Below are 21,369 nucleotides of genomic sequence, written 5' to 3'. Positions count from 1 at the left end.
ATATTTGTATACGTTTCAACCAAAATGGTTCTAAAAGTTCACAATAATATCTAGGCTTATTTGCGTTGAAGCTTGCCATCACTATGATGTTTGTGGTACAGTGTTGGAGAATATACTTTATGAAATTCAGCAGGATAACATTCAAAAGCCCTTATGTTTGTTCTCAATATTCAGGAAGAAATTGGGGCAGTAATTTGTGTGCTGATAGGCATCTTTGCCAGAGAACCAGGTGGCTTGGGTATTTGTAGAAAAATGCTCTGAGTGACTTCTTCTATGCTGAGATGGGTGCTGTTGGTTCAAAGGCAGTAGGGAAGTTTCTCACATTTGCTAACTGGAAGAGTGGTGGAGACTAGAGAAAATAACGAGTTTGAGAGGTATCACATGTGGTCCTAACTTTGGAAAATAAGTGTTTGTCCAGTTTCAGGCAAATTCTTGGTAGCTTACAATAGAACCATTGATAATACGGTCACAAATATAATAAAAGTGATACTTTCAGCCATCCTTAACATTTCTGGTGACACAACCCCAGAGTCTTTAATTGTTAGGCCAATAAAAATCTTAACTATAATAAATTATCTGTGCTTTTTAAAAAAACAAATGGTTGGGGAGTTCCAAAAGTGTCCGGGTCACCATGAATAATCTGCAGAATTTGTTAAGTAGAAGCTTGCCCCTGACATCTTCTAAGGTGGAAAGGGAGTTAACTTGCTAATGATCTATGGTAGTAATAAACATTACACATGAACAGATTAATAACTTTATGAGAATTCACACATTCAGCCAGTGTTAGAAACAGAGATATGAAAGCTAGGGGCTAAATGGCACCTTAAGTATAGGTTATGGGCGCAACAATGGAATGTCTAGGTGTGATTCTTTATAACAAGAATACAAAGCTGAAAATGAATGAACTGCAGCTAAAATATTATGTTCATTTTTCACATGGTCTCGTCTTGCCCAGCCCCCTAATATTCTTAAGAGGGTCTCTTCTCTAGTCTTCAGAGAGTAGCTGAAGGTGGGGAGGCAGAAAAAGGTCCTCTTTTCCTTCCACTCTGCAGTTTTAATCTGGAATCTTAGGCGTAGTACTGCGCCCAGAGCTCAGAAACTGTTCTCACTAATGAAATTCCCTGTCGCAAAATGCGCCTAGAACAATGGGAGTTTCGAACACTGCATTCAGCATGTGTTTTATTTATGTTTGCATTCAAATAAAATCTTTTGTTTGCATGGCAATGGAAAACTTCAAATAATCTACAGCTTTTGTTAATGTGTAGTGTTAATGTAACTTGTACTTCCTAACAGTGTAATTTTTGCAGTGTTAAAGGTTTAATGAATTAATGAACAAATCTGTGATATTAAAGGAAGCCAATTTTTTATAGAGTTATTTGCCTTTCAGATTTTTGTATTTCCGTCCTTTCTGCTTTATGGTAGGGCAGAGGTAGCTAATGTACCTGGACCCTTTTGTTTTACTAAGCTACTCTGATACATAACCAAAACGCACTGAGGGAGTTACAGCCTGCAGCTGTGTTTGAAACTCCCATTGCTCTAGATGTGTTTTGTGACAAGGAATTTCATTTGCGCTATGATTTCATGTTAAAACTGCAGAGGGGTGGGCAGGGGAAGCATGGCTTTGTTTTTTGCAGTCTTCAGATGAGGACTAAATCATGTGAAAAATGAATATAAGATTTTATCTGCAGTTCATTAAAAGTGCACCTAAACATTCTGTTGTTGCGCCCATAACCTAAGTTTAAGGTACCATTTAGCTCTTAGCTTTCATATCTCAGTTGCTAACACTGGCCTGCATTAGTGTGGGGCAGCAAGAGTTGTGTCCTAATATTCAGAAGCCTTCAGAATGGTCCAGAAAACACAGTGCAAAGCACCCTGAGTTGTGACCTGCACAGGGATATGGTGAATTGATACCTCTCAGTGTTCAGTAAGTAGCTAGACAAGAATTGACGGATTATTTCCATTATATGTAATGTGTCATTTCTTCTATGAAACAGTAAACTTTCTACATCTGGCAAAATATTAACTCACAGTAAGTAGAAATAGTGGTTTTAAACTAACTTGCTAATAGTGATGCAAAAGCCATGCAACATGTCAGAACACAATGAATGATCTATTCTTAGTGACCCCAATTTGTCTTCTTGCTGTAGAAATTTCCATAACATGGAAACTGTGTTACCAGTTTTTAGGATTTAAGATTAATATTTAATTGTATTTACTTTTAGGGTGCAAACACTAAAACACTGCAATATGTTACCATTAGAAATGCCTGAAATTCAGCCTCAAGCTTTGGAAAATTAAAATCACATATTCCATTACATTCTGCTATCTTTCTTGAAATTTTCAATAAAGTAGCTCTCAGGGCACTTTCCTTGAATGATTGTTTGCTCAAACAATTGGTTGATTACCAAATGTTAATGTAAAGAGTGCAAAAGAGTTAGATTAAATTTAAATATTTAAAAGAGTTAAATTAGGTTTTAACATTGCACATCTGGAGATTTTCCTTGTGAATGCCTTCTGTATTCATTGGCATTGTGTCAACTTTAACGATACAGACAACAGTTTGATTTTTCAGAAACTGTATAATTTGTACTTTCATAAATTTTTGTTTTGATAGAAAGTTTTGATAGAAAATGAATATATGCTGTTTGATAGCCCAGACATGTTCGTATTGAGAGTATATGTTTTTGGAGAGCTGACGTTCTGAAAGAACATCTGTTTCTTGTCTCTATACATGAGAAAGTTTGGACAACTTTACATAAATCTATTTGCTGCTTTATGCAGAGAGTTAGTGATTAGTACCTATAAATTACAGTGCTGCAACCCTGCTGATATGTATTCGTCAAGGAATAAATACAGTGGGTTGTATCCAACATTATGGGAATGGAAGTCTTATTGTGCAATGGGGCTTTTCGACTCCTCATTTCGACTCCAACACCCCACACTCCTCAAAAAGCCTCTACAGAGTATTGGGGGAACCTCTGACCTTGTGTATGCATTGCAAAAGAAATGGGAAAACAGCAGCTTGCTTCGGGAGAGGCTTTCTGCAGGGTATGGGGAGTTGGAAAGCCCTGAAACACAACTTACTTTAATGTTACATACAACCTTTCTTTTTGATACCGACAGCAGTAGTATAAAGACGACATGGATTTATTTGAAACTCCTTTTTGATATGAAAGGTCAGTTTCCAGAATTTAATTATTGAACTGGCAGTACTCTATTTATTAATTTGAAGTTTGTGAGATGTTTTAGGATTTCAGGAGTGCTTGGGGTATGTTCTGGTTTATTTGCCTAGAAAAACCTAGTGGCATTGCTAAAGCATCAGTAACATTGTGCCTAAACTGTGTCGCTATATTTTTTGTCCAGTAAGGACTTAGGATATTTCTGTGACAGTCTCTCCCAAAACACCTAAATAATCTTCCATACATATGTGCTTCTTCCTCTTCTTCTTCTTTTTACTGACTACTGATATTCAGAATACCCTATGCAAACTTAATGAAATATTTATATAATGGTATGTTTATTTAAAACAGATTTAGTCAGATAGTTTTTCATATCAGTGGTTGCAGACTTGCTATGTCTGTCAATGGATTTTTTTGCGATTAATTTTAATGGAAAGTGGATTGTATCTGAGCTTGATGAGGCAATAATCAGGTATTCAAAATACTTCATTAGTTTGGGTGGAAGGTGGTGTTGCATGCACTAGGCCTCTTAAAAAGTTTATGAAGACTATGAATTCTGAAAAGTCAATCAAATGTATGTGGTTGGATTTCAGCTGTTTGGCTTGTCTTGAGTTTTAGAGCAATCAGTTAGGGAAAACACTATCTATGCAGAATTTATTTTGGAGCAAAACATGGAAATTCTATCTATGTATACCAAGACCATGGTTGTAGCAATAATTTGTATATGAGAGAAATGCAGTGGGCTTGGATCCAGAGCTTGTGCACCTCTGGATTGATGCCCCTAACTTTTAAAAATAAGCAAATAGGGAATTAAACAATGTGTGCTAAGTTAAAATTGCTTGAAATGTGAATTTTTCTAGAAGATGAAGAAGAAAATTGTACAGCGAAAATTTTATCTATAATTATATAAAGGAACTATAGCAGAGTTTGGTAATCCTACAAACAATTATAAAGAAGCTCAAATTAGCAACAGTAAACTCTAAGGCTTCTATGTTTACTAATAACTAGAATAAGATTTATGAAACATATTTATTTGACTGTAGCAGTTAGCTATCAATAGTAATGACAACTGTAATGCTGGATTTCTTTTCAGTCCACTTTAGCTTTTGAATTGTTTATACTTCATCAGTATGTACCACTGGAGGGTACTAGCTAGATGTTCTCTCTCTCTTTCTCTCTTTTAATTAATTTTTCAAATTGAAGTTTTTATCTCTACAAAATAACAGAAAGAAAGGGTTACACATATGTACATGTTAGTAACACAAAGCATCCCCCCACCTCACCCCACCACCACCATTGGTTCGACATAACTCGAAATGTGAGTTAAAATCTGACTTCCTTCCATCGTTGCTTAATCTTAATTCTATAACTTATCTTTACAGTTGTGTTTGTTATATTGTATTTGACAAATATTCTGATTTTACTTGCATTTGTAACCTTTCCCCCTTACAAACTTTGTTCTTTACATATCAATATTTCTGTACCGGAGCAGTGTTTTTTCGTATATTCATTCACTCAACTCCATTCTTTTATTAAATTTTGATTTGTTTGACCTTTGATAGCTGCCGTCATTTTGGCCAATTCAACAAATTCAATAAGTTTGATTTGCCAGTCTATTATTGTGGGTATTTTGTCTCCCTTCCAGTTCTTTGCTATAAGAACTCTTGCGGCAGTGGATGCGTATAAGAATATCCTTTTCTTATTTATGGGGATGTCATTTGTTATTAATCCCAGAAGATACGCTTCTGGTTTCTTGTTAAATGATTTTTAAAAAATCTTTATTATCTCTTCATGAACTTTATTCCAAAAGGTTTTTATCAGCTAGATGTTCTCTTAACCATCAGAAGCTTGCTTCTCTGACTAGCTGACTAGTAAGAAAACAGATGTCAAAATAACACATAAATTATGAAGGATCTTGCTTTTGGTTACTAACATTTGTTGTGAAATGATAACGCAAGTCAGATTTTTACCTCCTTGCAAATGTATTTTATCTAGAATATTTTTGGTTTATTATTGCATTGAGAAATATTAAAAAGATATATAAATTAAAAATTGATAAGAAACCTGTAGCTTTTTAGATATTGCTAGGCTTGAATTCTCATCATCCCTTACCATTGACCCTGCTGGCATGGGCTATTGGGATCTGGAGCTGAATAATATCTAAGACACAGGTGCTTTAGTGAGATGTGAATGAGTCTCATACGCTCCCCCACCCATCCTCATGTGTGTCTAGGAGGAATATTTTGGAAGTGTTAACTTCTGCTTTTGGTTAACAGCAGTTTGTTGTATGTTCTTGCCTGTCAAACTGTAATTAGCATTAACTACAGTTAATTTCAAACCAACTACCGGCAATGGTTTCTGAAGCTGGCTTGTTTACACTAACCATAGTTAACGATAACAATAGTTCCAGATGACATAGCAAACCGTTAACCAGAAGCAAAAGTATCCAAACACCAATTCCAGACTGTGGAACAAGCAGAGGGAAGGACCTGAGCTTAGGTGGGGGCTAAGCTAGTTCATATAATTAAACTCAAGGGGTGCAGAATCTTTTTTTAGTCCCATGGGCCACATTTCCTCTTGCATAACTTTCTAGGATAAAGTGGCTGTGACCAGGAAAAAGAGGAAAAAGTGGACCAGGCCAGAGAGAAGAAATTAGGCAGTGATGTTTATTTTTGTATGGTACCCTATTTTCCATCCATGTAAAAGTCATAAGCTTCCATAGACACATGTCTCCATCCTCCATCTAGGAAAGCAAGAGGCATCCTCCAAGCTCAAGGGCAGATGCCAGACAGGCACAAACACTTGAAGATAATGTGAAGCAGGGCTGGTGAGGGGTATGTCTTGAGGAGAGGCATGTGGACTAAATATGGACTCCTAGTTGGCCACATTCAACACCCATCCCAGTTTCCCATCCCTGTTGTACATTATATTCTAGCATGATGTCCAAATGCAGACATGGTCCAAATGAGGGCATCTTTCACATAAAAATTATAAAAAGAATGTGTAACAGTTTGTATAATTTCAGTAGCTAGCAGATGTGGGCTATCTATTAAATGTTAGCAGTAGATTTGCCTTAGAGATTTCTGGTAACTAAAATGTACAATAACTATCCACAAAGTATTGTTTTGGAATCAGCTGTGTGGCTGACATTAGCTTGCTCTATGCCAGTGGTGGCCAAACCTGGCCCTCAAGCTGTTTTGGGACTACTATTCCCATCATCCCTGACCACTGGTCCTGTTAGCTAGGGATGATGGGAGTTGTAGTCCAAAAAACAACTGGAGGGCCAAGTTTGGCCACTATTGTTCTACACTATTACTACTAGCCATGTATTGTCTAAGTAATTGCCTTGAAAGCTCACTGGGGAAGATTCAACAAATGGCTACACCCTCTCACTATATATAAAGGTCTGGTGACTTCTGTTTCAGTGTATCTGAAGAAGTGTGCATGCACATGAAAGCTCATACCAATAACTAACTTAGTTGGTCTCTAAGGTGCTACTGGAAGGATTTAAATATATATATATATATATATATATATATATATATATATATATATTGTTTTGTTTCGACTATGGCAAACCAACATGGCTGCCTACCTGTAACGAGATCCATTCAGTCAGTGCAAGCATTTCTGCTTGCCTAATAGAATGATTACCCTCCTCCTTCCTGCACAGGTCTCCCAAGAGGGTTATTTCAGAGCAGATTTGGGAGCCGGGGAAAGGGGGAAGCCACATTGCTTTAGCAAGAGTCCTTGCACTGGGTTCTACTAGTGGAATGAAGTAGTCGAAACAAGGCCTGTGTAAATAAAAGAAATTGCATAACTAAATCACTTCTTTGTTTAACCCATTTCCCAAGACTGACACAGGAATCACTCTAAAAGTATTCTTTTTAAATCCTAAATGCAAGATGATTTAGTTGGAACTTGCAAACAGAGTTTGTTTATGAGATCAGAACACAATGATTATTCTGTGTTTTTAAGTGACTCGTAATAATGTGCATGTGCTCAAAATCATGTAACGCAGGTTAGTGGCAGCAGTAGGGGAAGTTGTTGTTCCCTGTTCTTCCCACCACAGTGTTCATTTCCTTTCCTTTATAGAAGAAGGGAAGTGGTTGTCATAGTGATAAAGAGGAAACCCATTGGAATTATCTCTTTTTACAGACTAGCAGATTTACAAGATTATAAACTTTTCTGAGAAGTCCCCCAAACCATTTTAGTTTGGCCAGGCCTGTCACAAAGGTCTGCACAGACCCTGCTGTCTCTTAAAATTGCTTTAGACCAAAGATCTCATTTTTCCAAGAGATCTCCCACCCTTCATTTGAATTCACAAGTGAGGGGCACAGATGCTAAATCAGTTGTCTGACAGGAAGTGGAGGGAAAAGCATTCCTCCAGTTTACACCTTTTAACATTAACAGTGTTCTAAGTGTTAACCTAGTGTATGTTTGTTGTAGCAGGCACTAGGATCCTTTACAATTGGATGGTGTTTCCATGTGGAGGTAGAAATCTGTTTTATTCTTTTAAATAAATAAACCTTTATTGTCACTACACCATCTGTGTACAGTGAAATTAAACGAGCCCCCCTCTTCCCCCCACATACACTCAGTCTTGTTCGCGCTCTGTGTGCTTGTCGGAAGTCAGTTGCACCACTATTTTTTTCCATTCAGCAGCCCAACAACCCACTGATAAAAACTGTTCTTTAACCTGTTGGTGCTGCTGACTATACTTCAGTATCTCCTGCCCGAAGGCAGGAGATTAAAAAGGTGCTGGCCAGGGTGTGAGTCGTCCCTAAGAATTTTCCTTGCTCTCCTGAGGCTGCGGTCTTCCACGATGTCATCTAGTGAACTCCAGGGACAGCCCATGATATCATGTGCTGTATTCATCACCCTCTGTAGGGATTTCCTGTCTGTGGCTGTCAAACCGGTGTACCACACTGTAATACAGTGTTTTAGCTCATTATATCTTACTGGAAAAAATAGCAAAAAGAAAAAAGAAAGGTCTCACGTCACTGTGGCTTGGATTGGCTTGTGGATGTTTTTGAAAAATGAGAATGCATTTTTAAATAAAACGGAGGTGACTGGAGGAGGAAAAAACAGCCAGTGATGCACTTTGTCACTGCACTGCTCTCCTGGAAGCAGTTGCAGCTCACAGTAGGCAGGAAGGCAAGCTGCAAACTGTTTTAACACAGATTAGTTACACCATGAAACTTTCTACTCATTCTATTTTTGTATTGTTATGGTGATTGAAAGAAGGTGAAGTGGTAGATTCTCCAATTCTTGAACTTCTTGAAATTCGTTCTATAGTAATTGTGGATGATTGAGTTCAGAACTATAGACTACTTGGATTAATGCATATGTACAGTGGTACCTCTGGATGCGAATGGGATCCGTTCCGGAGCCCCATTCGCATCCTGGAGCGAACGCAACCCGCGTCTGCGCGGGTCGCGATTCGCCACTTCCGTGCATACGTGTGATGTCATTTTGAGCGTCTGTGCGAGTGGCGAAACCCGGAAGTAACGCACTCCATTACTTCCGGGTTGCCGTGAAGTGCAACCCGAAAATATTCATCCTGAAGCTACTTCAACCCGAGGTATGACTGTAGTATGTGGCATTAACTGATTTGCAAACTGTTTGTAGGCTTGGCTGACTCCAAATTTTAGTGGGCCTTTTCCTATGTTGGTCTTCCCTGCTGTGAGTGTACCTGACTGCAGAACTGGGTAGCTAAGCACTGCCATTTTAAAATTTTCCAACATGCTCTGGAGGTGCATGATATCTCAGAACATTGTGGGAAATGGCAAAATGTAGCTGCTCAGTGGAGGCCTAGCAGCCGCTCAAGGATACAAAGTGTTGAGCTGGGCCTGATTGCCTGGAATATTTGTTACATATAGCTTTAGTGGTTAGAACGGTGACTCTTAATTCATGATTATTTTTTTACTGGAACATTCTTGTGAGACAGCTGAATTAATATTTTATGCCCGTTGAGTAGATGTGTGTTTAGTTGTAACCCATAGCATACTTAAACTACTAGACTGTGCTGTTTAAAAGTAATTCCTTTCACCCTTTAAATAAAACTATTCTCTATTTAGATGTGGCTTCACAGGTTGTGCATACCAATTCCAGGCATTAAAAGACTACCAGAAATAATGGAGTTGCCAGTAAGCAAGTGAACATGATGCTTCAACCAGTGGATAAATAAATACTTTTCAAAAAAGAAAATTCAATATTTATTTGATTTAAATTGTAGTTAAAAGCCAGTTTTTAGATTAATTTACCAAATTCATCTTGATGCAGCATTAATGCTATTCCTTCTTGTCTGAAATGTGTATATTCTATTTAGTATTCTAATTTGATTGGTTTTTATGGTTATCACTTACCAATGTGTTACATGCTACAGTGGTACCTCTGGTTACAAACTTAATTCGTTCTGGAGGTCCGTTCTTAACCTGAAACCGTTCTTAACCTGAGGTACCACTTTAGCTAATGGGGCCTCCCGCTGCCGCCGCCGTGCGATTTCTGTTCTCATCCTGAGGTAAAGTCCTTAACCCAAGGTACTACTTCCGGGTTAGCGAAGTCTGTAACCCGAGGTGTTTGTAACCCAAGGTACCATTGTATATCTAATTGCCATATGCCACTTTAAAAATGAGAATGCCGGAACAGGGCAGTTTTGAAGCACATCTGTAGCAAGAATGAGGAACTTGTGGCCCTTCAGATGTTCTTGTAGACGCCCAACTCATCCACTCCAGCAAGCATGGCCAGTAATCAGAAATGTTAGTAGTTGTCCAGCATTTGGAGGGCAACAGGTTAGCAACTCCTAGTCTAGAAAATGCTCAGGTTCTGAGAGATAGGAGTTGCCGTCACTGAAGAGATACTGAGATCAACTCTTTGCTCCCTTTTAACAATCTAACTTGTAGTCAGAATACCTGTGGTAAATTTAAGGGAATTCTAAGCATGATTGAATGTAAGCTATTACCGTACTGCCAAAATGCTGGGAATAAGTTTTTATGTAGGTGATTTTCTGTATCATTTGAGATAGATTTATTTCAAAAAGGGTGAGGGTGAATTAAGGATGAACTCATAACCACAACTGGTCCAGCACTGACCATGGCATAGTTTTTTCAAATGTACTCTGGTAGCAGAATGCCCTTTTTGCTGCATTAACTGCTATTGTTGGAATTGTATTTTCTTCATGCCTGAAGAAGACTTGCTATTCTGAGGGAAGAGATAAGCGACTGGTCAGATAAGTCTGGCAGTATAAGAAAATAACTGGGTCACAGTAACTACTTTATTGCTTAAACTCTATTACCCTCATAGTTTGGCTCTCAAAGGCTTACTAAATGGCTTAGGCCAGTGGTTTCTAATTAGCTAAGTACTGAGGACCCCCTGTTTTTCAAAAGCCAAGCCATGGACCCCCTACATTTTAAAATGTTGATATTATCTCTGGTATTTTTTGTTACGTGAATGGTGCCATAGCTCCCCTGAGTGGGTTGCATGGACTCCCTGGGGTCCACAGACTCCCAATTTGGAACCACTGGCTTAGTCCATTTGTAATTCTGAGTTAGATTTATGTGTGGGGCAGGAAGTTCTTTAAATGGGGCTGTTCGTATTTGCATGTTCAAAAAAGTTTAAAACAAAATTAAATGTTTGAATGTATCTCTTTCAGGTTATGCAATGGTCTCTGCAAGATGGCTTGTTCTTGAGTTGGAGCTTTTTAAAACAGACATATGCTGGTACTTCAACTTCATTAAGCGGACTATAAGTTTTTCTCTCTCAACAACTACATAAGCAGACAAAATTGCAAAAATCTGCCCTGTTTCGAGTATGACAGCCACGACCCGTGGCTCTCCAGTAGGAGGGAACGACAGCCAGGGCCAGGCTCCTGATGGACAGTCCCAGCCTCCTCTCCAGCAGAATCAGGTATGGTGGATATTCATATTAGTAATCAAAATTTAGATATTTTTGAGCAAAAGTTGCAATTGATAACACTAATTAACCTTAATCTTGCAACAATACACTTCAGTTCTACTTTACGCATTAAATAAATTCCAGTAAAGTTGGTCTGGGCACTTCCTGTTTACAAACCCCTTGCATGGTGAGAGTCTCTTTGAATGTTTGTCTTAAAAATTTAGATACTCTAAATCAAGATTCCTCATATTTTGGCTGGCCTTGTTAATTAAAGATTTTTTGGTCCTGATCTTGTGTAGTACCCTCTGTAATACAGCATGAGGTTGGGTACAGTCACCCCATAGCTCTGAGCTTGGAGGTACATAGGGAGTTAATGTGATCTTTTCTGCAAAAACAAGCCCATTTCATCTTCTTCAGCTTGGAAAGGGGAGTGGGGATTCCCTACTCTTGTTCTAGGTCTCTGAGTCCCTCAGAAGCTCAGGTATGATTACTGTTCCCAGGTCTGGATCCAGTTTAGAGGGGAAGAAATGGCTGGGACTGGTTTTTTGAACAGTTGCCTTCTGAGATGCACTAAGAAGAGGTGTCAGCACCTGGCTGCACTGGGGTGTGCCAGGTTGCCACTGCACTTTGAAGCATAAAACAACCCCCAAGCTTTCTTTCCAATCTTAGGGCTGTGGAGAAGGCAAGGATCATCCTCACAGTAATGCTAGACTTCTGAGGTCTCCGAACTGCTATTCCACTGCATAAAAAAACTCTTGTTTTTCTTGCCAAAAGAGTGAAATGTAACATTCTATAGTAGAATAAAATTACAATTGCAAGGGAATCATTGTTGAAGTGAATTGTAATAGTTATTAAGCTTTATTTACATAGACGAGGTTTCCATGGCTGCTTTTGGAAGCACTAGGTTTTGTACAGTTAACTTCACTTATAGCAGGTGGACTGCTGATGTTTACAGTAGCTTTGTAAATTCACAAAAGCTGCCTGCCACCCACACAACTATTTGTAGCAAATAAGCATAGTAAATGAGAGAGAATACACAAACTCTTCCATGCCTGTTTGCACACAAGTGTTTACATGTGTTCTTAAGTTGTTACAAGTAAGCAGATAAGTGACAGCTTGTATGTATTAATTGCATATACTAGAGGCTATTTCTTAAATTGCTGCTTTTATTAAACAAATTGTTGTTTGGGTGTATACTCTGTTCATCCGGCTCAGGAAAATATAGTTGTTTAAAACCATTCTGAAAAGATCCAGTGATTAGATTGGGATTTCTCAGAAATTGCTGCAAAAAAATGGTTTTGCTTGTTGCACTTGAGATTTTATTTTTTGCACACATGGTGAACAAAACTGGTTTTATTTGAGGCCTGTTCTGATGATAATGTTACATGCTCACACATGCTTCCTTTATGCACAGTGATAACAGGAGTGTGAGTAGTTCAGAACTCTTGTATTCTTGCTGCATGAACATAATCACATCAGTGTGTTGGAGATCTTGCACCAACTCACATCCTCCAGTTGAAGTAATCTCCCCCCCCCAACTTTCTTTTGATCATTTTATCCCAATAGTGTTGCTCCAAACTTGCTTTTGCTGTTTTTTCATTGCTCTCAGCATATTGGCAGTCAGTACAAGATGTAAGATGTTTCTCATCCAAGCAAGATAGATTTGTGGATGTTCATCAAGGAGACGTTGCTACCAAATGTAGTGCAGCACTGAAAGCTAGAGGCGCAGTTCTAATGAGCCCTGTCAGTGCAGGAACTTCAGTTTGCACAATGGGTCTGTCCCCTCTCCCCTTACCCATGTGCCTCCCTGCACCCCCAAAATTAACTCTAGGAGGGTCAGGAGAAGTGCCAGAGCAGCACAAGGAAAGGGGAGAGGTATCATTCTGCCTAGTGAGCTGAAATGCTTAGACAGATGGAACAATTGGAAAAGCTTAATGTTGAATTCCACGGTTGGTGTTTGCACAATGTTGTGAATGTGTTGTCTCCAATGGGGAGAAGATTGTCAAAGTGTTGCTGGCTGATGTGCTTTTTCTCCTTTTGTAAGAGCAGCCTACAGCTCAGTAGAGAACTTTAGAACATACTTGGCTTACATTAAAATAGTGTAAACATTGCCAAGGAAACATGCAGGCAACTGGAATAGATTTTCACTGGTGCTGTTCTCAGTAGCAAATAGAGCATGGGTAGTCAGCATTCTTCTCTCCAGATGTTTTGTGCTTCCATTGACCATGCTAGCTGGTCTGATAAGAGCTGTAGTCCAGAACCTCTGGAGGGCACTGTGTTTGCTATCCCTGATAATAGAACTTGGTGGAAAGTGGCTTTTTTCTTCATCATGCTTGGAATGTAAAGTGCTTGCCCTACAGGAGGACTCAGAGGGCACCTGATTGAGACTTGAGTTTTATAGGTTACAGGCTGCTGTGGGTGTTGCTTGTGTTATTTGTGCATTACATTGCACAGAGGCGTTGAACTCATTACATTTGCAGTAGTGCATGATAGACCAGTGTGATCTCACCAGTGCTCCCTGCACAGGCCCGAACTTGCTGCTGTCCTGCCCTGTCAAGCAGCAGTGATGCTGGTGTCAGAAGGTTGTTTCTGCAGCTCTACCCCACCACACATGGCAGCTACTGCGTTAGAATTATGACCTAGAAGCAGGAGGACCATATCAAAGCTTCTGTTTTGATTTTGGAGGGGGTTGTGATTTAGAAAAGCTATTAAATTTAGTACATAGGGGAAAGGAAATTTGCAGAATTGTATGTTGAAAACTAAAAACACATAGTACAAATATGATTAAAATGAAAGCGCGAAATAACTGTCCTGTGCAGCATAAAGATGATGAAGAAAGAGATACATTTACCCTTGAAACGTTAGGGGGAAAAAGGCCTACCCTTTGAATGTTATCAGAAGGAGACATTAAAACTTGATTAAACTGTATGATGACTCCGTAATTTTAAAAATTATTGCAAGAATTTCAGTATTTGAGTGGTTTACTTAACTATGTATTTTCTAATTCAGACTTCTTCCCCTGATTCTTCAAATGAGAATTCCCCAGCTACACCCCCTGATGAACAGGGTCAGGGTGATGCTCCACCACAGCTTGAAGATGAGGAGCCTGCATTTCCACACACTGACCTGGCCAAGTTGGATGACATGATTAACAGGTATTTATATATATTTTTCAGGCAATGTGTTAATTTGTAGCTCAAATTATTTCATCTTTTCCAGATGAAAAGCATTGAAGGGGAAAGTTAGATTTCATGTCAAATTGAATTTTATATTCTAATGTTTTCTTAGACCTCGATGGGTTGTTCCTGTATTGCCTAAAGGGGAGTTAGAAGTTCTTCTAGAAGCTGCTATTGAGCTTAGTAAAAAAGGTAAGTTGAAAAATTAAACTTTTAAGAACAATGGGTATATCACTTCAATGACCTACAGTGATATCCCTTATTTAGAATTGCTAGCTTTACTAACTACTAGACTGTGCATACAGGGAGATAAAGAAATAAATAGATTCAAGCCAGGAAATGCGAAAGAGCTGGAGAGTCCTTATGGCTTTCAAGGGACCCTTCCTGGTGCCTGAAGAGGACTTCATTGGGGACAGAGGAATCCCCAAAGAGACTGGAGGTGCAGCAAAGCTTTTTTTAGGCTGCTAGGCTTAGCAGCTGATGTGTGCAGTAGTGCAGCAGCCACTGCTTTTCTGTGCATCCTCCAGCTGGCCCTAGAACTTCAACTCTAGTTGAAGAGAGAGTTGTGGAAAGAGAGAGCTGGAGAACAGGAACAGCGGGCATTTAGAGGCTTTTTAGAGGGTTCTCTGCACTTACGCGATTTTTGCTTATGTGCACCGGGGCCTGGAACACAAACCTCGTGCAACTTGGGGAACGCCCATAGTGTTCAATGAAATGAGTAAACAGGTCAGTTTTGAAGTATGTTTTCTTTTGGTTTGGTGGAGAACTTTCATTTGTATATCTAAACAGCATTTCAGTAGTTGAAGAATTCTTGTAAGATAGTGGCTGAGAGTGAGCTACGGCTTGGAAAGTCCATGGGTTGAAATTTAAACTCAGTAGGCAGTATTGGGCAAGCGGCTTGCTCTTGTCTACATTTGGGAACTTGATGATACTGACCCATCTTATAGGAATTGTACAGATTATAAAAATATAATTGGATTGTTACAGTTTTTAGTTTAAATCATTTGTGTTACTACAGATGGAAGATTTGATGCATTTCTAAAGAATTAGCACAGGAGAAAGTGCTCAGCTAATAGAATCAATGTTGGGAGTCAGTTTCAGGTCTAAATTGCCTTCAGATCCATTGCAAGTTGGAGAAGGGCAGGCTGACTGGGGGCTGACTGGTAGAGGGAGTTGCACAGAAGCAAGGTTGAGAGGAAATAAATAATAAGGATCTTAAAAATGATAACCCTACTTCTTTTAGCTATTGCAATATTCTTGATAGGGACTTCCTAGTTTCTGGGCATTTAATGTCTGCAGTGTAGTGTTTCCTGCAACCTTGAAGGCTAGGAACATGCATAGAAAAATAATCAACAGTAGTTAAACTGTTGCATGGATATAGTGTCTATGCAGTGTTGTTAAGAAAATTTAACTCAAGTTTTATGCAGTTTGGTTAAAGTATAATTGGTATTAAATGTATTAAACAACTTTCTTTTGAAGCATTTTCCGAATGTTTTATTGTTGGTAATTTAGTAGTCAGTGTATGACACCAAGTAACTTAATTCTTTGATGATCTCTTTTTACACAGGCCTTGATGTTAAAAGTGAAGCATGTCAGCGATTTTTTCGAGATGGGTTAACAATCTCTTTCACAAAAATCCTTACAGATGAGGCAGTGAGTGGCTGGAAATTTGAGATTCATGTAAGTTTGTTTTAGCTACCCATTCATGTATCTATTATGTCAACAACTTCACTATGGTAAAAACTGGTTAATTACCTGTGACACTTGTGAAAACTGTTGCATTACTTTTACTATATAATTCCTGTAGCTTAAATTTGTATGGTTTGAAATAAATAATTTCATGCAACAAGGGTTTATAGAATTTTCTTTACTCTGATAAGGAATTTCACTATCAAGCAAGTTTATATAAAGTATTTTTTTCTTAATAGAGATGTATCATTAACAACACTCACCGCCTAGTTGAACTCTGTGTGGCAAAGCTGGCCCAAGATTGGTTTCCTCTTCTTGAACTTCTTGCAATGGCCTTAAATCCTCATTGCAAATTCCATCTTTACAATGGTACACGTCCCTCTGAAACTGTTCCTGCTGGAGTTCAGCTGGCTGAAGATGAACTTTATGCTCGTCCTCCAGACCCGCGGTCACCAAAGGTATGTTGATTTGAAATTTTGAAGCAGCAGTGATCATTGTCACTTAAGACATTTCTGGACAGTTGTTTTCTGGGGTGTTGGTTTGCCTCTTCGGTTTTTGCAAAGTTGGAAAAGTAAGAACCAGGTGAAGCAGAAACTGTACTCTCCCTGTTTCCTAGTGCATTCTTAATCAAGTCATAAAAGCAGTAGACACATAAACACGTGCTATAGCCTGCATTGTGCTTAGGCACAAATCAGAACTAGGTATCATCTTAAATATTCATCTTAAAATGAATTCTCTTCACTATTTTCTGTCAGACTTCACCATGGTTATTTATTAGATCTGCTGTGAAACCTTGACTAATGCTAAACATGCTTCTGTCTTAATCAGGATTTGTAAACTAAGTATCATTAGCCTTAATGTACAGTCGAACCTTGGAAGTTGAACGGAATCCGTTCCGAAAGTCCGTTCAACTTCCAAAATGTTCAAAAACCAAAGCGCGGCTTCTGATTGGCTGCAGGAAGCTCCTGCAGCCAATCAGAAGCCGTGGAAGCCCTTTCAGATGTTCGGCTTCCAAAAATAGTTCGCAAACCGGAAAAGTCACTTCTGGGTTTGCAGCGTTTGCAAGACAAAACGTGTAACAACTAAGTTGTTTGAAAACCAAGGTATGACTGTAGTTGCAAATGTATCAAATCACAGGCAAAAAAGTTGGAGTTAAAATTTGTGAAAGTTGCTAACTTCATTGTAGTGTATAATTTGGTATGTTTGTTTCAAGGCTAACTCCCTTGGAGCCTCAAGGTGTTGGGAAGTCTCAGTTCGCATGACTGGAACTTCAAAAGGAGGTCAATATAGCTTTTGGCTGAGGCCTGTTATGATGATCTCCATATACTAAAACTGTCCCCCACACCCCATTAATCTGTATTCACTTCTGGTTTCTAACCTAAAAGGAAATCTTGTATTAATTTCTGTCAGAAGATAACAGATTACTGTGCATAAAAGCTCTCTTGTTCAGAAATACCTGTCTTTTATAATAGTATAATACTGAATTGCTGGTATTATCACAACTTGCAAAATATTTTGAAATTATTAACAGTACACGAGAGGATAATCATGGTTAAAGGAGTATATTTACTTCTAATTGTGACCAAAAGTAGGACTTGTTCTTTGCAATGTAAATATGTGTTGGTAGAATGACATGTAAAGCAGGAAAAATTGTTTTGCAGGGTTGGCTAGTAGATCTCATCAACAAGTTTGGCACATTGAATGGGTTTCAGATCTTACACGATCGTTTTATGAGCGGATCAGCATTGAATGTTCAGATTATTGCAGCTCTCATCAAGTAAGTCCTTTTTCTATGTATCAACTGAATAACAGTATCCCTTGAGTTAGTTTCCCTCTCATCATTGGCTTTACCACAGGAGCGCTGGGGGTGTGTGTGTGTGTGAGGATTGATGAAAATCTGATGCCCCAGCTTGTACAAGCAAGTGATCATTAAGTCTGAATAATAGATTCAGGTCTTCTGGTTTCTTCAGTAGTGCATGAGGATGGATGTGCTGCAGTTTTTATTATTTTTGTGAAGTATATATACCCTCTAGTGTGAATTATTGTTAGCAGTTCTGAGCTTTTTTGAAAGGGAAAAAGAGGATGAAAACAGTATGCTACTTACTTTGAAAATGCTAACCTAGGCACATTCTGTTTAGCTTGATTGCAAAAAGAGCCAATTTATTCAAAAATAGATATTTTGTCATTTAGGGTTTGCAGTCTAGGAGCAAAGATTTATTTGTTGTTGTTTAGTCGTTTAGTCGTGTCCGACTCTTCGTGACCCCATGGACCAGAGCACGCCAGGCACTTCTGTCCTCCACTGCCTCCCGCAGTTTGATCAAACTCATGCTGGTAGCTTCAAGAACACTATCCAACCATCTCATTCTCTGCCGTCCCCTTCTCCTTGTGCCCTCCATCTTTCTCAACATCAGGTTCTTTTCCAGGGAGTCTTCTCTTCTCATGAGGTGGCCAAAGTATTGGAGCCTCAGCTTCACGATCTGTCCTTCCAGTTTATATCTTTTATAAAAAAAGATTTATAAAACTACCTTAATTACTATACAGATTAGCTTTAAACCATACACACTTTCAGAAGACCTTAATCTTTGCTTTGATCTAGCAAGCTCAGGTTTGGGGCAGGTAACCTTAATTAGGAACCATAATGTATGGGAAATTACGGCAATGAGACTGATGAAAGCCAAGGTTTGTTGTGAGGTTTCCGAGTTTCCCCAGTAGCAGTTTGCTGTTGGAATAGAATGCTGGAACTTTGGTGAGCTGCGTCTGTTGCTGGTGGAGGACCACCACTCCATTTGAACCTTCTACACCCTGTATTGTTTCTTGTGTGGAAAATTTGGCACATCTGGATTGTAATGAGTTGGGGCAAGAGGATATTACATATACAGTAGGGAGTTGCGTCTGTGTATTTTGCAGAATTGTATGTATAAGCACCTTAGGAACCTTACCCCCAGTGCTCTTGGAAGAAAGATACACACAAACTCAGCCAGAGTCATTTTGCTAGCAGTTCAGCTCTTTGTAGAGAACATTTAACTTGAATAGTATGGAAGTGGTCAAGATCTGGGATGAAATTAATGATGTTGAGACACAGCAAGATCTTTTTTCAGTTACTGACGTCCACTGTTTACACTCACAAAGGCCCTTGGAACAATGTCATGAGATGTCATTCTGGCAGGGGCTTCTGGGGCAGAATGGGAGTCCAAGTGGGGAGAGGGGCACTAATTTTCCCACAGTACCCTCTGTCAGTTTGACACTTTGTTACCATAAAGCTGGCTTCCTCAAACCCGGCCATCCAGATGTTTTGAGACTACAGTTCCCATCATCCCTTACCACTGGTCTGATAGCTAGGGATCATGGGAGCTGTAGACCAAAAACATCTGGAGGGCCGAGTTTGAGGCAGCCTGCCATAAAGCATTGCTTCAGTGGGTAGAGGGGACATGGTGGCCACCAGGAGGAGCTCCAGTGTTAGTGGTGGTTTGGGGGTATCCAATTCACATATTGCCCCTCAAAAATACCTGGAAACCACAACGTTCTTCATCTGCTAATGGGATGGCAGAATGTGGAGAGGCATAATATTTTGGTTGGTAATCATTAACTTGCCGGTTTGTAATTTTTTTTAGTAAATACTGGTTCTCCTTAATACTACTTTAAGCCTTTTATACTGTTTTTTCTCTCTCCAGACCATTTGGACAGTGCTATGAGTTTCTAACACTGCATACAGTGAAGAAATACTTCCTTCCCATTATAGAAATGGTTCCACAGTTTTTAGAAAACTTAACTGATGATGAACTGAAAAAAGAAGCCAAGAATGAAGCCAAAAATGATGCTTTGTCAATGATAATCAAATCTCTAAAGAACTTAGCCTCAAGAGTTCCAGGGCAAGAGGAAACTGTAAAAAACCTAGAAATATTTAGATTAAAAATGATACTTAGGTAAGGCCTTTTATTTTATTTTATGACTACAGTGTTTTCTATGTTTGGTATCCGATTCTGCTTCTCTTATACATACATTTCTCCACAGATTGTTGCAAATTTCATCGTTTAATGGAAAAATGAATGCACTAAATGAAGTTAACAAGGTGATATCTAGTGTGTCATATTACACTCATCGGCATGGCAATCCCGAAGAGGAGGAATGGCTTACAGCAGAAAGAATGGCAGTAAGTTCTTTGAATTATATCTTTGTATCCGTTCAAAGCATTTGTCTGCCTTTCTTTCCAGGAGATGTTTTCCTTAACTTTGATTTTGATATTATTATTTTACCTTGTTTTGTTGTCTATGGACACAAAGTAGCTTATGAGACAATTAAAGACAATAAGACATTAAAATGTAAGTAACAAACAATCAAAATAAAAACATACACTATTTGATAAAACCAAACTCAAAACAACCCACTAAAAAGCTCAATATATGGTAAAAATTCAAGAACCAAAGACTTTGTGTAACAAAACCATTTCCAGCAAGGTATTTAAACCAAGGGTGGGGAACCTGTGGCCCTTCAAATATAGTTGGACTTCAACTTTCCTCAGCAGCATGGGAAATGGTCAAGGATTATGGGACCTGTTATCCAACAGCATCTGGAACACTACAAGTGTGAAAAAGTGAAGGATTCCACATCCTTAGGGCAACTACTGAAAAAGCTATGTCATAAATAGCTCAGTGGAGTTAAGACTTCTCTCAGCATGCCCTGTGTACTTTCTACTCTATGCTCAAATTTAGTGGGGTTGATGGTGGAAGTTTTAATTTTAATACTGCAACATTATGAGTTTGGGGTAGGGAATTTGTGGCCTTCCAGATGTTCTTGGACTCCAGTGTCCCATCAGCCCCCAGCCATTATGACCAATGATCAGGAGTGGTTGAGAGTTGTAGTCCCACAACATCATGTTATAGCAGCTGGAAATGGTTAGGACAAGGTGCAGAAATGGAAGGGAAGCACGGGGGAAATGAGAAAATGAACGGATATCGTGAGTTGTACTACCAGCACTTCTGGAAGTTGCTCTGTTTGCCTGTTGTTTAACTCAGATAGGTAACCAGGTGTACTCGTAACTCCCATCAACTGCAGCCAGCATGGCCAATGGCCAGGGGTTGATGGGAATTGTAGTTCAACATCTGGAGGGCCATAGGTTAGCCACCCCTGGTGTAACAAGCATCTCCCTTTTGACACTTCTGTGAAATGGCTTTTGATGCTTCTGCCAAATAGCTGGTTCTTGGCATTACTTTTGGTATCTGCTTACATGCCTATATAGTATATTGCGCCTGAATAGTGTAAAATGTGGAATTGCCAGTAAGTAGATAACATTGCTTATGAATAAGATAAACTCTGGTGGTCAGAGTTGGACCCCCTGTTCCATATTGTTACAAAAATAAGTGTGACTTTCATTTTTTGGGCGTGTTTATAATGTGCTGCCTGCTGTCATCTGAAATTTTCTTTACCTTCTT

The 21,369-nt window shown here is 39.0% G+C and overlaps 1 protein-coding gene across 1 annotated transcript in view; it reads left to right on the top strand.

Moving 5' to 3' along the window:
• USP9X (ubiquitin specific peptidase 9 X-linked) overlaps window positions 1–21,369 on the top strand; it is a 68,390-nt gene that overhangs the window by 9,973 nt on the left and 37,048 nt on the right. Inside the window, exons 2-9 of the mRNA XM_081003719.1 lie at window positions 10,834–11,087; window positions 14,085–14,230; window positions 14,364–14,443; window positions 15,819–15,931; window positions 16,180–16,398; window positions 17,602–17,717; window positions 19,612–19,863; window positions 19,952–20,090. Coding sequence (XP_080859845.1) covers window positions 10,992–11,087; window positions 14,085–14,230; window positions 14,364–14,443; window positions 15,819–15,931; window positions 16,180–16,398; window positions 17,602–17,717; window positions 19,612–19,863; window positions 19,952–20,090 — 1,161 coding nt within the window. The 5' untranslated portion in view covers window positions 10,834–10,991. The remainder of the gene's footprint in view (window positions 1–10,833; window positions 11,088–14,084; window positions 14,231–14,363; window positions 14,444–15,818; window positions 15,932–16,179; window positions 16,399–17,601; window positions 17,718–19,611; window positions 19,864–19,951; window positions 20,091–21,369) is intronic.

Source organism: Podarcis pityusensis (assembly GCF_964106645.2).
Source record: "Podarcis pityusensis genome assembly, chromosome: 4".
In the NCBI taxonomy this organism is placed as follows: domain Eukaryota; kingdom Metazoa; phylum Chordata; class Lepidosauria; order Squamata; family Lacertidae; genus Podarcis; species Podarcis pityusensis.
This window is presented reverse-complemented; position numbering and strand designations above follow the sequence as displayed.